The sequence below is a fragment of the Cnephaeus nilssonii genome, assembly GCF_951640355.1.
Source record: "Cnephaeus nilssonii genome assembly, chromosome: 13".
Lineage (NCBI taxonomy): Eukaryota > Metazoa > Chordata > Mammalia > Chiroptera > Vespertilionidae > Cnephaeus > Cnephaeus nilssonii.
The window spans coordinates 24,083,961-24,102,912 of NC_137084.1; the positions used below are offsets into that span (position 1 = coordinate 24,083,961).

Genomic DNA, 18,952 nt, shown 5'->3' on the forward strand with positions numbered 1-18,952 from the left:
TTACCTATCATGCCTTTAAGCTAATGGCTCTTCTAGGGAAAACTTAACTGTAGAAAAATATGGGCAGTTTCTATTACTAACATGATGTTACAAAAATAAATATTAAAACAAGAAAACATTATAAAACATTCCATTCTCCCTTTTCTAAAAAATCTCTCACTTTGTATTTAAATTCTAAAGTAGTTGCTAGGAAGAGAAGTGGGTTTCATGTTCATTCATTAAGGTAGTTCACTATTTTGATCATTTTAAATGGAGCAAAATCAAGGCTTTCTATTTAAAAATGTTGGTTTCACATATATTGCTGAAAGAAGAAATCATCTGGGTGATGATATCCTGTACTGGTGAAAGTTAGTCTTCATAGATCCATAATGACGATCATTTGAAAGGGAGAGGATGACTAAATTTGTTTTAATTCTCTCATGATTTCTGCTACACAGGAAAAGTCAAAGCAAAACTATAGAGAACAGACATGTAGCAGAGAGTTGCTGGAGAAAGACGGGAAACACAGAGAAGATGGAAGATTGTTTCCCTTTATAGTATTAACATTGTTCCTTCAAAGCATCCTTTTACAATTCCCTTCCCTTGACACCACCCTTTCCCTCTATCTTCCTTTCTAAGCCTCAGTCATTTAATGGCTGTACCCAATTTACCTATACTTTCCTATGAGCAATTTATCTCCCTCTCCTGTCATTATAACTATAAGGACTTCTTGACATAGTGAACGATCAATCTGGGAATAAGCTCTGAAAAACCCAGTGAGCTGACCAATGAGTTGAGATGTGATGGCAAAGGCAGCATAATGTGCTCTGGATGACTGAGCACTGAAATAGTCCCTAGTGTGCTGTGGAGGCTAGTGATCTCTTCTCTAAGGACAAAACCAAACTGTAACCTATGGAATTAAGGGGCCAAGTACATGTTCTGAAGATCTTGTAGGCCAACACTAGACACGTAAGAACTAACACTAACAGTCTAGGGGGAAAAACACACTGTGTAATCGGATTAATAGCTAGAAGCATTTTATTCTAACCCATCGCATTTATTATTAAATGGTTCCATTAGAACAGAAACACTGGAAATATTTCCTGTCCTTCCTACAGGTAACATGATACTTTGAACAAAACGCTACTGAGATTAGTACTAATGAAAAGCACAGACAATAATATATGAAAGTGCTCTGCAAACATTAAAATCTTATATAACTCTATATTGTTATTATTAATAATATTCTTCCCAGCATACATTGGCCTCATGTGGAAAATCCTCCATCTTTATGAATACATTCAATATTCAGAGTTAATTTCTTTTACTTTCCAGAAAGAAAGAAAAAATACAACAAAAGAAAAAATTAAGCTCTTTATAGAAATTTAATTATAAACATAGAAGAAATACTGTATGACACAAAGAGAAAATAAATATGACAAAGATAAAATATACGCTTAAATTAGTATATGTAGTGATATAACATCTCATATATCAAAGACCTAAAAAGCCAAGTATTTAAAGTTTATAAAGAACAAGGAAGAGAAAATAAGTTGCTAAAAAAAATGTACATAAACACTTTCTAAGACAACACTCATCAGAGTAAATAAAATCTTTAAATGCATATTACTTCCTGGTAAATGGTATTTGTTTTACCCAAAGGAGATAAAAACGAGCACACACAAAGAAAAAGTAAGAGAGAATTCACAGAACATTACAACAACATGATTCACCATAAAGCTTTGAAACTTGGTTTATTATAAAATAACAATTTAAGTATGCTACCTACAGCTCAGTAGTTTAGTATATGAGGAGAAGGTATTGGAAGAACAGTAAAATAAAATGTTATGAGAACTCACAAGGTCAAGGTACACTTCCTACCTCTCTTAACAAAAAATAATATGGAACTTAGAAAAACAATAGAAGAGACAGAACCACTGGACCTAGCCTCTTGCAGTAACTACGATTAGACTATTGATCAGGGACTGGTGCTGACCTAAATAAAGAGTAAGCAGTACCAAAGATGACTCATGCGAATGTGCTTTGTGAACAATAAGCCTCACTTGTATGAGCTTCCCTCATAGAATGGACCTGTTTTCTTCCTGGATCTCAATTTAATGAACTAGATAAACAGCTCTTAAATAAATTAAAAAATTTAGTATATATGTCTGACTTTTAGACATAAAAGATCATTTTTCATAACTATGGAACCACATTTAATTGAGTTGTATTTGAGTCAGTGATTTTTAAAACTATATTATCTTTTGTAAGTTAAAATTTTTAAAAATAAAATCTTATACTACTGTATATTGTTATTATTAACTAGAGGCCCGGTGCACGAAATTCGTGCACAGAGGGTGTGTCCCTCAGCCCAGCCTGCACCCTCTCCAATCTGGGACCCCTCAAGGGATGTCCGACTGCCCATTTAGGCCCGATCCTATTGGACATTCCTCACACAATCCAGGACTGCTGGCTTCTAACTGCTTGCCTGCCTACCTTCCTGAGTGCCCCTAACCGCTTCTGCCTGCCAGCCTGATCAGCCCCTAACCACTCCCCTACCAGCCTGATTGATGCTTAACTGCTCCCCTGCCAGCCTGATTGCCCCTAACTGCCCTCCCCTGCAGGCCTGGTCACCCCTAACTGCCCTCCCCTGCAGGCCTGGTCACCCCTAACTGCCCTCTCCTTCAGGCCTGGTCCCCCCCAACTGCCCTCCCCTGCAGGCCTGGTCCCCCCCAACTGCTCTCCCCTGCAGGCCTGGGTCCCCCCCAACTGCTCTTTCCTGCAGACCTGGTCGACCCCAACTTCCCTCCTCTACTGGCCTGGTCACCCCTAACTGCCCTCCCCTGCAGGCTTGATCACCCCCAACTGCCCTCCCTTGCAGGCCTGGTCACTCCCAACTGCCCTCCCCAGCTGGCCATCTTGTGGCGGCCATCTTGTGTCCACATAGGGGCAGCCATCTTGTGTGTTGGAGGGATGGTCAATTTGCATATTACTCTTTTATTAGATAGGATAGAGGCCTGGTACACAGGTGGGGGCTGGCTGGTTTGCCCTGAAGGGTGTCCTGGATCAGGGTGGGGGTTCCCTTGGGACATGGGGTGGCCTGGGCCAGGGACCTGTTGTGGTTTGCAGGCTGGCCACGCCCTCCGGCGACCCAAGCAGAGGCCTTGGTATCTGGGATTTATTTATCTTCTATAATTGAAACTTTGTAGCCTTGAGCAGAGGCCTGGGCCAGCCAGGGTGTGCAGGAAGCTTGGCTTCCTCCATTGCCAGGGAAACCCAAGCCTCCTGTTCACTCTGTGGCTGCAGACATTTTTGTTGGGATTTATTTATCTTCTATAATTGAAACTTTGTAGCCTTGAGCAGAGGCCTGGGCCAGCCAGGGTGTGCAGGAAGCTTGGCTTCCTCCATTGCCGAGGAAATCCAAGTCTCCTGCTCGCTCTGTGGCCGCAGCCATCTTGGTTGGGTTAATTTGCATACTCGCTCCTGACTGGCTGGTGGGCGTGGCTTTTGGTTGTAGCGGATGTGCGGTCAATTTGCATATTACTCTTTTATTAGATAGAATATTCTATTAATTTTTCATAGCAAAAATGAAATAGAGATTCAGCCTCTGGATGACAAAAATGACCAAATTATAAGATAATTTAAAAGACACTGGAAAGTCAAAACAATAGAATAAGTTATTGGTCTTATTTATCAATGTACTCTATTTATAATTTGCTTCTAAACTCTGATGAAGAGAATTACATAACATACAGTTTTAAAAATACATTAATTCCCTGGCAGAAAAGCAAGAATATTCTCATGGATGCTAAACTCACTAGAAAGGGTGAGTATTACATTCAAGAAATACACTGTGATGATTTAAAAATGCAATATAATAATTAATATAATCATATAGTTGTTTATCTACATATATGTAAAATATTGTAATAGTACCATATCATTGTGATCAAATAAGCATAAGCATGTTATTGTCCTTCGTAGTTATAAACAATGCATTCACTTCTAAAACTTTAAACAGTTGTTAAACTATATAACATTAAAGGCATTATTGAGTAGACATGCAAAGGTTTGTTTCTGGGCTCTCTATTCTATTTCATTGGTTTATATGTCTGATGTTATGCCAGTACCACAGCTTTGGTAACTATAGCTTTATAGTAACTTTTGAAATCAGGAATTAGGAGTCCTCCAGGTTTTTGTTTTTTTCTTTATTGATTAAGATATTACATATGTGTCCTTATCCCTCCTTGCCGCCCCATCCCCCTGCTCATGCCCTCACCCCAATGGTATGTGTCTGTGTCCATTGGTTATGCTTATATGCATGCATACAAGTCCTTTGGTTGATCTTTTCCCCTACTCCATCCTACCTACCTTCCCTCTGAGGTTTGAAGGTCTGATCAATGCTTCTCTGTCTCTCGATCTGTTATTCTTTCTCACAATTGTTTTGATTATTTGGTGTCCCTTGAGATTCCATATAATTTTCAGAATGGGTTTTCTATGTCTGCAGAAAACATTATTGGGATTTTGATATGGATTCAGTGTAACTGTAGATCATTTTGGGTAGTACTGACATTTTAACCTTATTAAGTATTCTAATCCATGAATATGAGATGTTTCATTTTTTTAATGCCTTCTTTAATTTCTTTCAGCAATATTTTGTAGTTATCATTGTACAAGTCTCTCACCTCCTTAGCTAATTTCTAACCATTTTGTTATTTTTTATGCTATTACAAATGGAATTGTTTCTGTAGTTTCCTTTTCAGATTGTTGATTATTTATGTATAGTAAATTCTGTGCATATACTTTGTATCTGCTACATTACTGGACTAATTTAATGGTTCTAGCATTTTTTGTGTGTAAAATCTATATGGATCATATCATCTGCAAACAGAACATTTTACTTCTTCCTTTCCAATTTAAATGTTTTTTCCTTCTTTTTCTTGCCTAATTGCTCCAAATACAACTTCCAGTGCTATGCTGAATAGAACTGATGAAAGCAGGCATTTTTGCTTTGTTTATAATCTTAGAGGAAATGCTCTCAGTTTCACCATTGAGTTAAATATTTTCACTATGGATTTTTTATGAGATTTTATTAAGTTGATATAGTGCCCTCCTATTCACAATTTGTTGAGTGTTTTTATCACGAAAGGATGTTGAGTATTGTCAAATGTTTTTCTGCTCAATTGAGATGAGTATGTTATTTTCCCTTTCATTTTGTTGATGAGGCTTATTACCTTTATCAAATATTTTATATTGAACTATCCTTGCATTCCAAAAATAAATCCCACTTGGTCATGGTGTATAATTCTTTTACTATGCTATTAAATTCTGTTTGCTAATGTGTCTCTTTCTAGCTTTGGTATCAAGATAATTCTGGCCTCACAGAATGAATTAGAAAATAGTCTCTCCTCTGCAGTTTTTTGGAAAAGTCTGAGAAGGGTTAGTATTAATCCTTCTTTAAGCATTTGGTAAAATTCACCAGTGAAGCCATCAGGTTTAGAACTTTATCATAAGATTTTTGATTACTATTCAATCTCCTTATAATTTATAGGTATATTCAAATTCTTTTATTTCTCCACTAGAGGCCTGATGCACGAAATTCGTGCAAGAGTAGGCCTTCCTTCCCCCGGCTGCCAGCACCAGCTTCCCTCTGGCACCTGGGACCCGGGCTTCCCTTTGGCTGCTGGCAGGCACCTGAGACCTGGGCTTCCCTCGAAGCCCCGGCTTCCTCTGGAAGGACTTCCGGTCTAATTAGCATATTGTGCTTTTATTATATTTCTCCATGATTTAGTTATGGTAGGGTTTGTGTTTCTAGGAATATGTTTATTTCATCTAGGTTATCCAACATGTTGGCATACAAATGTTCATAGAATTTTCATATAATCCTTTCTATTTCTATAGAATTGATAGTAATATCCCCATCTTCAATTTAGTAATTTGAGTCTTCTCTCCTTTTCTTAGTCCATCAAACTAAGATTGTCAACTTTGTTGATACCTTCCATTTGGTTTCGTTGATTTTCTGTTTTTCTACTCTCTATTTCATTTATCTCTGCTCTAATCTTTATGATTTCTTTCCCTCTGCTTCCTTTAGGATTAGTTTGTTCTTCTTTAACTAGTTCTTTACATTTTAAAGTTAGGTTGTTGATTTGAGCTCTTCCTTGTAATTAATATATATATGTGTGTGTGTGTGTGTGTGTGTGTGTGTATATATATATACACATACATATATAAATTGATATATTTATGGTAGTTTGAAATATATATATATTTAATTGATTTTAGAGAGGAAGGAAGAGAGAGAGAAAAACATCAATGATGACAGAGAATTACTGACTGGCTGTCTTTCTTGTTTTTTTAATTTAAGTATTTATAGCAATAAATTTCACCATTTATTGTTTTCACTGATGTCATAAATTTTGTTATGTTGTGTTCTTGTTTTTGTCTTTAAGTATGTTCTAATTTCCCTTGTGACTTCTTCTTTAATCCACTAGTTGCTTAAGAGAGTATTGTTTAATTTGCACAAATTCACGAATTTTCCAGTTTTCGTTCTGTTATTGATTTCTAACTTATACCATTATGCTCAGGAAAAAAAACACTTCGTATATCTATCTTTAAAAATCTATTGAAAGTTAATTTATGGCCTAACAGGGTCTATACTGAAAAATATCTAATGTGCACCTGAGACAAATATGTATGCTGTTGTTGTTGTGTAGAATATTCTATGTAGGTCTGTTAGATCTAGTTGGTTTATTGTGCTGTTTTAAGTCCTCTATTTCCTTATTTATATTCTGTCTGGTTGTTCTATAGACTATTGTGAGTGCAGTATTGAAGTATCTAACTATTGTTGTAATACTATTTCTCCCTTCAATTCTGTAAGTTTTTGTTTCATATATTTTCCTGATCTGACATTAGATTTATGCATCTAATGGTTACATTGATAATGGTTATACCTTCCTGCTATATTGAACCTTTAATTAATATATTTATTTTTTTAAATATGTTTTATTGATTTTTTACAGAGAGGAAGGAAGAGGGATAGAGAGTTAGAAACATTGAAGAGAGAGAAACATCGATCAGCTGCCTTCTGAGTGCCCCCTATTGGGGATGTGCCCACAACCAAGGTACATGCCCTTGACTGGAATCGAACCTGGGACCCTTCAGTCCACAGGCCGACGCTCTATCCACTGAGCCAAACCGGTTAGGGCTAATTAATATATTTATTAATACATAACATCCTCTTCTGATTTCACTAAAATTCTCTTTCTATTGCTATTTAATTAAAAATTAAGCTGAGATTCTAGGAAGACTATTAAAAAGAAAAAGAACTTTATATTTTATAATTATCTGTGCGTATCCAAATTGTCTAAAAGAAAAAAAAAATACTGGTGCTGATTTCAAAGCACCTCAATGTTCCATGATTGACTTTGTAACAAGTAAATTATATAAACAAAGTTATGCTACACAACACCCTTTATTATCTGTTTTATATTTGAGATGGATCATTTATTAAAGAGAGGAGGATGGAGAAACATAAAACATAGGTGTTAACTAGGGAATTCTAATGAGAAAAGGAATAAAATTCTAAACTATACCAATTTTCAGAATTGTCAAGTAAAATGTTTTACTATTATATTATTCACTAATATCTAATAGCATCAATCATTAGAGTCAAATCCAGAGTTGTTCACACCAGCTGGAGAGAGACAGCTACACAAATTTCTTTCTTATGCTATACTCAGTGACATCAGGGTGGTAACTTGAAATGGGCCATACTAGGAATATAGAAATCATGGAAATCTGAAAACAAAATAAATCAGGGGTTTCGCCTTTTTAAATCCACACCCTCTCCTGACCCTCAGCAAGGTATTAGATATATACCAGTGCAACACTGGAAAAATCACACTCCAGAAGGTATTTTGATACAAAGGTCACTTATCTAGCTACATGATTTTTTAAGACAGAAACATTTTTCAAATAAAATAAAATATAAAATAAAAATCTGCTCCAAAGAGGCCTATAAAAAATAACAGAAATAAGCTCTTCCTGTAAGCTCCCTGAGATGACCTCTAAAAATAGTTCGCTATTTGCTTGATTTAGAAAGCTGCACAAAATCATTTAAATCAAGAGGTTCACATTTTCATTTTAAGAACACTCATTAAAGAGCCCAGGTCATCAAGGGTATGCCCAACCGGAAAACCACCAAGTATCTTAAGGATGTCACTTTACAGAAGCAATGTGTGAGATTCCATTGTTATGATGATGAAATTGGTAGGTGTGGGGCAGCACACAGAGTCAGTGGCCCAAAAAGAGTGCTGAATTTTTGCTGCACATGCTTAAAAATGCAGAGAGCAATGCTGAACTTAAGGATGTAGATGTAGATTCTCGATCATGAACACACCCAGGTAAACAAAGCTCCCAAGATTTGGCGCAGAAGTTACAGAGCTCATGGTCAGATTAACCCATACATAAGCTCTCCCTGCATGTTGACATAATCCCTATTGAAAAAGAGCAGATTGTTCCTAAACCAGAAGAGGAGTTAACACAGAAAAGAAAAAAAAATTATGAAAAGAAAACACTACATCTAGAAAATCCATTCCATCTGAAATTTTAATAGTTCTTTCTTTAAAATTGAATGCATCACCCTACAGGTGCTATAGCACTGGTTCTATCTCTTAGAAAAGTCCCTAATTTTTTCAATAACTTGAGTTAAAACAAAATAAATTAAATTCCTCTGTTATCAATCAACCTTCAATATTTAAAGAGAGCAAAGACGTTCTCTTTTATGTTGACTCTCCATTAAAGATTGTAAAGATTTTCAAGTAAAACCAATGAAATACTGCTAATCTTTTTTTAAAAATCCATTATACAGAGCACAATAAATTTCTTATAAAGAAAATGATTATATATGGTATCATGAAAACTGGCAAATTTAGTAATTATGAAGTATTAAATGTTAGAATAGTAAAATAGATAAGATACTATACTTACTTTGAATATTTATAAATGCAACCTTACAACCTTGGCCTGATGTTTATCATAACCTATTTTGCATCAGTTTAGATACCAGTTCACTTTCTCTGCCCTAGTATCTGTTCCTTCACCAGGTTTCTTAATTAGTTCATCAGACTGGGCCTGTCACACTGAGGCTGGAATCATAGGAAAGTCATGGGCCAGAGTAGGTACCTCAGTACCCAAAGGACATTCCTTTTGTTGGTGTCTCCAGTTTACTTGGATTTTTATGTATTCACTTAAAAATCATTACAAACTAACCCTGTTGTAGACCTTGAACTAGGCAGTGAAGATATAATGGCAAATAAGATAAATATGTTCATGACTTCATGGAGAGCAGTCTGCTGCAAGAGATGTCCATTGAACAAATAATCTCATAAAAATTATCGTAAGTGCTATGAAAGAAAAGTATATGACTTCATGAATGTGTAGCAGAGAGACCCACTTTCTTTGGGAACTCAGAAAAAGTTTCCCTGAGAAAATTAAATTTGACTCAAGACGTAAGGGATGGTGATGAGGAGAGTTTCAAGCAGAGAAAGGAGTACTTTTCCACTTCCAGACATGTTGGCTCCTTCTTTGCTGGAAATTTTATTTCTATATTTGCTGTCTCTTGGCATTTTTCTCTTGAATTTTATTGTATTAGCTATCAATCCTGACCTTCTATCCCCATAATAATAATAATAATAGCAAATGTTTATGGAACACATACTACTTGGAAGATACCACTCTAAGCAATTTACATACACAAACTCATCTAATCCTCACAGTGACCATACTGAGGTAGGTTATATTTCCCCATTTTACAGATGAGGAATCTGAGGTACAACCATGAGAAGTTACTTGTCTAAAATTACAAAGCTGCTGGCACTAATCTTGCATGTTCCCTATCTCCTTCATAACTTATCACTCCAAGCCACCAAGGTAAATTAGCACTACTAATGGAAAAGAATACAAAATCTCCTATATCCTCCAAACTGCCACCATCTTCAATTAGGATCATGCTTATTTTCTCTAGTTTTCAGAAATTAGGAATAAAAAATTGACCAAGGTAGCCTACATTCAAACATCTCCAGGAACAAGAAAAATGTTCTTAGAAAAAGTAATACATTCTTACAAAGTGACTGATTCAGAAAATGAAATATAAAAGCTGGTCAAAGAGAAATAATTATAATTTATTTAATTCCTTCTGTACCTCTCAAGGAAGATGAAGATAATTTTTTTTCTTTTAAATCAAACTCATAAATGTTTTGCATGTATTTGCAAAGCTAAAATAATATATAGTATATTGGCTAGGATGCAGAAGAAACTCCCAAAATCAATTATTTTCTTTAGGTAAGCATCTTTTACAAATTTTTTAAAGGAAAGAAATTACTATTAGGTGATCAAGGCCTCACTCAAAACTATACCTATATATTTTTTTTAAGTTCCTGTTATGACCAAAAGTTTAACTTACAATTCACCATTGAAGGTGATGTGAAAAACAGTAATTAAGTGGGCGATTGATACAAGTGAGTGTGTGACTCATCGTTTGCAAAGGAAAATGATTTTGGGGAAAAGGCTCAGGAAGAGAAAAAGCAAATAATGGATTCTGCCAGAAATGCAGACCTTTCCTGTCCAAGGACTGTCACCAGTTCTTTATTACTTGAAGATTAAGGGAATACTGAATAAAGCTGTCTGCCAGACAGCAGAAAAGGTAAGAAATAACACTGTCTCTAAATGTACCTCATATGAAAGCATTCAGAAATGCATTCATAAAATTAAACTTTTTATATAAAGTTACTAGAAAACCCAACTCAAATCTGAACAATGGAAATGTCAAAATAAAACAACATTACATTTGTCAGGAACTTGAACAGAATGAAACAGCAGGGTAGGTCAAGTTGTAGACTGCCTATAATTTTATTCCACTTTGTTTTAGAAAAACCACAGATCCAATACTGATTTAGTAGGAGACTTAGTGGCGTTTGTATTTGGTTGTTTTTCTACTTCATAGGCCAGTGTAAAATAAATTTGTTTTTTACTATTAGGTTTCACCAAATTTATGCAATTTGTTTCTCATTCCATAGGTCAAATACAAGCCATTTCATTGAGTTTTACTTCTTTACTAACTGCCCCATCCTTCTCATATATATCTCAAATATATCGTATATATTTATATATACTTTATTAAAAGCACATTTAGGTAAAGATATTGTTATCCTTGCATTATGAATCTTAAAGACAATGAAGAGAATTTCATTTTGATGAAGTCATATTTAACAGGTTTTATCCAACTTAATTTTTTTAACTTAATTCTTTAATTTACGTTTTCATGTGTATTGTAGAGTCCCTACTATGCAACAGCACTGAGCTAGATGTTTAATACATATTATCTATTTAAGAATACTAGGTTAATTTTGTTATATACTGCCTGAAGATAAGGAAACAGAGAGTAGTTATAAAGCGATCTAAGTCATATCACTGATGGGCTTATATATGAGCAACATCCAGCCATTCTAGCATACCTTATGCATATAGCTTAGAACTTAACTCATGAAAACTGTGCGATCTAATTTGAAGAAGTCTCAAAAAAAATTAACAGCTCTGTGTGTGCATGATCACACATGCATGTTAGACAACAGATTCAAACTTGGGCAGTTCAATTAAAGAAGCAAGGTATGACTTTTAAAATGAAAATGACTGATTTAGATAATAACAGTAGTTTCTAGAAAAGGAGGTCATATTTCTGAAGTCAGCAAGATAAAAATTATCAGCTTTAATTATAAATAACATTTGAAAATAATTTACTATAATAAAGATTTTTTTCCCATTTGTAAATATGCTTAATTTTCAGGAGGTTTCTTTTTGTCTTTGGCTATCATATCACCTAATATTTTTGTGATCTCTATATACATATTAAAGCATTTTCATATTTCAGACCTTACGTAATCCTGTCAGCAATAGTATAAATAACTCAGGTGTGATTAATATTATGTATTAATATTAATACTAGGGGTGGTATTAATACCAGATAGTCAAACATTTTTCTGGATTTTTTCTGTGAAGCTGTTTTTTAGTTTTTTTAATGAGATTAACACAATTGTTGGATTGGGTAAAGCAGATTACCCTCCATAATATGGGTGGGCCTTATCTAATCTAATTGAAAGCTTTAATAGAGCAAAGACTGACTCCTGGAACAAAAAGGAATTCCGCCAGCAAACTGCTGAATTAATTCCTTAAAAATCAATCAATCAATCATCCTCTCTTTGTCTCTTCCTCTCTCTCTCCCTCTCTCTGTCTCTACACACACACACACACACACTCTCTCTCTCTCTCTCTCTCTCTCTCTCTCTCTCTCTAAGAAAACAGAGAAAAGGAATTCAGATCTTTACCTCTGTCTACAGTCATTCCTGAAAAGATGCTAAAATTCTCAAGGAGATGAAAAGTAGAATTCAGTTTCCATACCCTACCACTTAGCCAGTCTAATGTTCTTTTTCTTTTAAAATACTTATCTGACAAAACTAATCAGCTCTGGAAAACAGTTTGGCAGATCCTCAAAAAGTTAAGCATAGAGTTGTCATCTATTTCACGCCTAGGCATATACTCAAGAGAATTGAAAACATATTGTCCACACAAAAAGCTGTACATGAATGTTCATAGCAGCATTATTCACAGTAGCCAAAATGTGAAAACATAAATGTCCTAAGTTGAAGAATTGATTTTTTTAAAAGTGGTATATCCATACAGCGAAATGATTCAGGGATAAAATGAAATAGAGATACATGCTACAACGTAGATGAATCTTGAAAACATGCTAAGTAAAAAAAGGCAGATGCAAAAGGCTACATATTGTATAAATCCATTTATATCAAACTAGAGGCCCCTCAGCCTGGCCTGTGCCCTCTCGCAATCCAGGACCCCTCGGGGGATGCCGTACTGCCAGTTTCAGCGTGATCCCCGCAGTTGGGTAAAAACTGGCAGTCCGACATCCCACAAGGGATGAAGCAGTGCTCGAAGCGGCAGGTGGCTGGGGAGGAGCCCAAGTCGGGGCGGACGCAGTGCAGCTCCAGCTCATCCTGGCCCCGCTGTGCCTGCCACCATTTGGTAGCACTGCCATGGAGGCCGGAGAGGCTCACACCGCAGCTGTGCTTGCCAGCCATGAGACCAGCTTCTGGTTGAGCAGAGCTACCACTGTGGGAGCGCACTGACCACCAGGGGGCAGCTCTTGCATTGAGCGTCTGACCCCTGGTGGTCAGTGTGCGTCATAGCTACTGGTCAAGCAGTCGACCAGTCCAGCGGTTGACCACTCACTTAGGCTTTTATATATATAGATGTCCATATTAGGCAAATCCATACAGACAAAAAAATAGATTAGTGGTTGCCAGAAGCAAAAAAAAAAAAAGGGCGGGGGCGGGGGGGGAGACAACAGCCCAGCCTGCATGGCTCAGTGGTTGAGTGATGACCTATGAACCAGTAAGTCAAGATTTGATTCCGAATCAGGGCACATGCCCAGGTTGCAGGGCTCAATCCCCAGTGTGGGGCATGCAAGAGGCAGCCTATCAATGATTTTCTCTCATCATTGGTGTTTCTATCTCTCTCTCCCTCTCTGAAATGAATAAAAAAACGTTAAAAAATATATTTTTTTAAAAAGGGAGACAATAGAGAGTGAATACTTTCAAGTATGGAGTTTCATAATAGAGTGATGAAAACATTCCTGAATTAGGCAGTGTTGATCATTGCAAAATATTGTAAATATACTAAAATCCACTAAGTCACGCAATTTAAAATTGTGAATATTAAGGTAAGTAAATTATATCTCAACTTAAAAATAAAAGCAAATCAACTTACCTGCCCTTTTTGTGGTGCCAAACAATGAATAACTTCATCCACCATTACTGGAATATGTAGTTTACTCATAGCTTCAGAATCTCTGTCTTGAGATCTGTGAAACTCATGAGATCCAGCTTGATTTGTTTGCTCCTGGGCTTCATATTCATCATATCGTTCTGACGTAGCATGTATCCTTTTTGGGCAGACACCTAAATTAAATATGCCAGCTTCCAACCAACATGAAAGAAATTCTTTATAGGTTCTACAAAAGTGCGGATAGCGAAGCATTCTGTACGTCAACAAATCTAGAAAAAAAATTTTAAATATCATGATTGTTGGATTTTTTAAAAGGATGTTATAATACTTGGGGAAAAGCAAATTAATATATAATATTTACCACACAAAAATGTGTAAGATTCATCATCTCAAACAAGTGTGAGTGACTAATCTCCTTATACAAAGAAAGGAACCTAAAACAATTTAAGAAACAATCTGAAAATGTAATTTTTAATGTAGCCTAATTAGCCACAAGACCATTGTTTTAACCATAAGAAATGTGAAAATTAATTACTTAGTTGTCATTTTTCTGAAATATACTTTTTTGAATTTTAATAGAGTCTAAAGAACAAGTTCAATGCATTAGAACTGTTTATTTGAAAAAGATATCTGGATGACCGAAGGTATTATAAATATTATCCTATGTTAGGTTTAGGTGGTCTTTTATTTCAAGCTCTTCTATTTGTTTTTCTCATAATACCAAGACTTCATCTTCAATTTAACTTTGAGAAAGTATCCCTGGAAAAAGACTATGAATGTACATCCAAAAATAAAGGGAGGTGTTCAGTGTCCCAGAAAAGTAAAAATCTCACAATTTTGCCGTGAATACTCTCTGAGACCATGTCACCATGACCTATTTCATGAAATACTTTTCAATCTAAACTATAACTTTATAAACACTAAACTGAGCATACTTTGCCATTTCATAAGCACTACTGCTTTAGTTATCAGTCCCTTGCCCTTAAAAAAATAAATAAAAGTAAAAAGTTGATACATCCTTCACTTTTTCATACTTGCTCTATTTTATTATGTAATATGTAACTCTTTAAAACACAGAAGGAATGTAAATGTATTAATAGAAGATCTTTTGAAAACATTATGCTTTTTTACTCAATTGGTTGTAAACAACACTTTTGATGTGACATACTTCAGTAAGTAACAAATTAACACAACTCTCCCTTCCTCATGGAATATGAGTCATTTAAGAGTAAGACCCACACCTTTATATCCACAAAATTTGATGTGCACTAGGTGCTTAATGTTTTCTGAAAAGAAAATAAATGGATAAATTCCAGGTTCTACAGAATTAACATTTTTATCAGTTTGCTTTAGAAAATTTCACTTGTCTGACCAACCTTACAAAAACTTTCTCAAAATACTTCCAAAAACACACACATAAATCCCATTTAAATATGCCTTCCTTCAGTTTTGCAATAGATAATGAAGAATAATGTTGAAAAGCTAATCACATGTAATGACTAGAGAAAAGATGCAAATATATCTATCTCTACATATTTAATATATTATGTAAATATAATATCAACAAGATATCCTTGAGGATAACATGTCAACTTTACCAAATTCATACTAGCTGTACCGGTTAATAATGCGGATTTTGTAATCAAAGAAAACATGATAATTTTAAGAGAAACATCAAAAGTGCTTTATTCAAAGTAATGTCCATCACAAGCTACACAATTCCCCCATCTTTAGGTAATTTGTGGATACTGTCCCAATAGAACTTTTCTTGTTTTGAGACAAACCATTCAGAGACCCAATTTTCCACTTCTTCATACGTTTTGAAGTGCTGCTCAGAAAGTGCATGTGCCATCAATCAAAAAGTGGTAATCTGAAGGAGCAAGGTCTGGTGAATATAGCGGGTGGGTTAATACTTCCCAGGCAAGATCTTTTAACGTGTCTTTAACTGGTTTTGAAGTATGTAACGGTGCATCATCATGAAACAAAATTACTTTGCCATGTCTTCTGGCACATTGTGGTTGTTTCACAATCAAATCGTGGTTCAAATTGATTATTTGTTGTCAATAGCGATCAGTATTAACTTTTTCACCTGGTTTTAGAAGCTCATAATACACCACACCTTCCTGATCCCACCAAATGCAGAGCACTGTCTTCTTTCCGAATCGATTGGCCTTGCAGTGGATGTTGACGGTTGACCTGGATCAACTCATGATTTTGTGCGTTTGGGATTCTCAAAATAAATCCACTTTTTATCACCAGTCACAATTCGATGCAAAAAAGACTTTCTTTCTTGCCATTGAAGCAACATTCTACTGATGACTTTTCAGTTTTCCATTTGCCTTTTGTTCAGTTGATGTGGCACCCATTTTCCTTCCTTTAAAATCTTTCCCATTGCTTGTAAATGATTGGAAATTGTTTGCTGAGCAACATTTAATCTTTCTGCAAGTTGTTTTTGAGTTTGACACACATCTTCATTCAATAATGCTTGTAATTGTTGGTCTTCAAACTTTTTCGGTTGACCTGGATGTTCTTTGTCTTTCACATCGAAATCATCACTTTTAAAGCGTTTAAGCCAGCATTCACAAGTATCCTGTGATGGAGCATGTTCACCAAAAGCTTCCCGAAGTATTTAGCAGCACTTTTCTTCAAAATAAAGTAATGAATTAAAACTTCCCATAAATGCTCTTTTTTTTTTTTTTTGGCACGAAATTTGACACATTTAAGCGTAAAAATATCTATGATATTAACACCTTCAGAAAACTTGACATATGAAATTTTGAAGTTTGCTGTCAATATAACAAAATAGCATACATATCAAATCGCATATATATCAACATATGTGTTACTCCATCTATTGAAAAAAAATCCGCATTATTAACTGGTCCACCTAGTACATGGAATTATGTGGCAAATGTGGCACAGGAAATATATGGCAAGAAAAAAAATATGTATATATATGTATATAGGAAATGAGCATTTTAAATAAAACTAGATTGTTCAGCAATAACAAATTAGCCAATGAATAATTATGCTTTATGTTTGCTAGAAAGTGTATACAAGTAAACTCAACCACCCTTTAACTTAGTATTTCTTACATTTTTTACAAAATAAAAGCTCACATTTATTGAGCACTTGCTAAGTACCATTAATAAGTGTAAACACACCACATGTATAACTCATTCAATCCTTACTACTCTTAGAGGTAGGAACTATTATTTCCATTGTAAAGATGAGGAAAACAAATAAACACTGTGTGAAAAGGTCAGATAGCTCTAGAGCCATAAAGCTAGAAGTGTAACTCCAGCATTCTATCCCCAGAGCCTGTAATTTTAACCTCTATGCTATAAACATAGAGATCACTGGCTCTATTTAATACACGTATGTAACTGAAGAGTACTTTAATTATATTGACTATGTATTGTAGTACCTCATAAATTATATTCTTTTGATTTTTTAAGGAGCCAATATCCTACCTATTGCTTGGTCCTACTCTACCTGGGAATACAGTATATTATGGGGTACCCAACAGAGGTCATACAATGTATAGGTCTAAATAGTGCAATCTGGAGTATTTAAACAATCTAAATTGTATGTCCAGACTTCGATAATGTTTAAAAGACAAAACATCAATTCCAATATAGGAATCAGAACCACCTGGGACAAAGCAAGGAGGATAGAAAAAAATGCTGCCTTTGCCAGCAATTAATTCTTTTCTTCTATATTCAATTTCTCTTTACTCAACTATGTTCAAAATACAAAGCCTGAAGATTTTATTATGCACCAATTGGCTACTACTAGTAAAATGGGTTAACATGGAGTAAGGGCCACAATAATTTTCTTCTTTGGGTGTTTCCTTGAATACCTGGCAAGGAGGTGAACTCCAACGTCCTTTCTCTGTCCTCTGCAGCCCAATCTCCTACCAGAAACCCAAAGGCACTCCGGCAGTCCTCCAAGAACCAGCCACCCTACATGATATAAGGCAATATATGTACCCTCTGGTCCCAGCAAGGAAGCAGGGGGTCAGGAAACCTGGCCCAATCCGTGGCTTCCTAAGTCACTTAACGTTTCTTTGCCAGCCAAGTTCGGTTTAGCTGTTGAGACCACGGAATCGGGCAGGTTACTCTTTTAATTGTCGAAGCACAAAGGAGAGCGATACCACTTTCTCAGTGGGACTAACAACTGCCATCGTAGCAGTCAGTTTTCCTCCGCAGAGAAAACTTTTGAGAACTTAATTCCTGAACCCGGAGACTGGCACCGGAACGTTGAGAATGTGAAAGTTCTAAAGAAAAAGGGGGGAAAAAAGGCATCCTTTGGCCTAAGAATTATACTCGGACGAGGTAACACTGTAGAAAGTTCTGAACTCAGGATGAATGAGCGTGGAGGAGAGGAAGCGGTAGAGGTGGGGGCAGGGGCGTGTGTTTCCTTAGTCCAGGGCGAACGGGGCGACCTCGGGAAGTTCCCCAAAGGCGTGGGGTGAGCTCCCGGGACTCGACCACCTTCTCCTCACCTGAAGAACGAAGATTTCTCAGTTGGCCTCTAACCCGGGCCACCGATGACCACTACGGGGAACCCGAACTTGTTGCACGCCTCCGTCCCAGCCCTGGGGGAAACTTGAAAAGACGGACAGATCGGGTCTACGTCCCGCCCACAACCGAGGAACGTGCGCCTTTGGTTCCGCTGCTTCCAGCCCCAGCGGCCCGAGGGTCTGGCAGGCGCTGGAGTTTCCAAATGGTGTTCCTTTGTGGGGCAAGGGAGGAGGGCGGGAGCTGGTAAATAAGACCCTGGCAATGTCAGGACTTAATTCACTTTTTCACTTTTACTTTTTTTTTTAAAAATGTCAGATGCAACTTTAAATCCAACTTTTCATTTTATACTCGTCTCCACTCTTCATTTCACTACAAACCTATGTTAAATCTCTGTGTCCTAATTAACATGGAAGTTAGCTATACACCCGTTTCTTTAAAAGGCGGGAATTTCTGTCTCCTTAGCACTGTATGTTTCTAAAGTTTTGGTTCTTTTTCCTTCATTTCCATACAAAATAAGTTCGTTTCTGATGCTTTCAGTTATAATCTCTAATGTCTTGCCAAACTAATGAGAGCTGGCACAGTCATGGCATTGA

At 36.1% G+C, this 18,952-nt stretch overlaps 1 protein-coding gene across 3 annotated transcripts in view; it reads right to left on the reverse strand.

Annotated features, from left to right (window-relative positions):
* Nucleotides 1-18,551, reverse strand: part of METTL15 (methyltransferase 15, mitochondrial 12S rRNA N4-cytidine) — a 218,887-nt gene extending 200,336 nt beyond the window's left edge. Inside the window, exons 1-2 of one of the 3 annotated variants that reach the window (XM_079786927.1) lie at nt 18,341-18,547; nt 13,816-14,102 (exon numbers count right to left, since the gene is read on the reverse strand). In XM_079786927.1, coding sequence (XP_079643053.1) covers nt 13,816-14,085 — 270 coding nt within the window. In that variant the 5' untranslated portion in view covers nt 14,086-14,102; nt 18,341-18,547. Of the gene's footprint in view, nt 1-13,815; nt 14,103-18,340 lie in introns of all 3 variants that reach the window. The other 2 variants (XM_079786926.1, XM_079786925.1) reach the window with 2 other exon arrangements.
* Nucleotides 18,552-18,952: the final 401 nt, after the last annotated feature.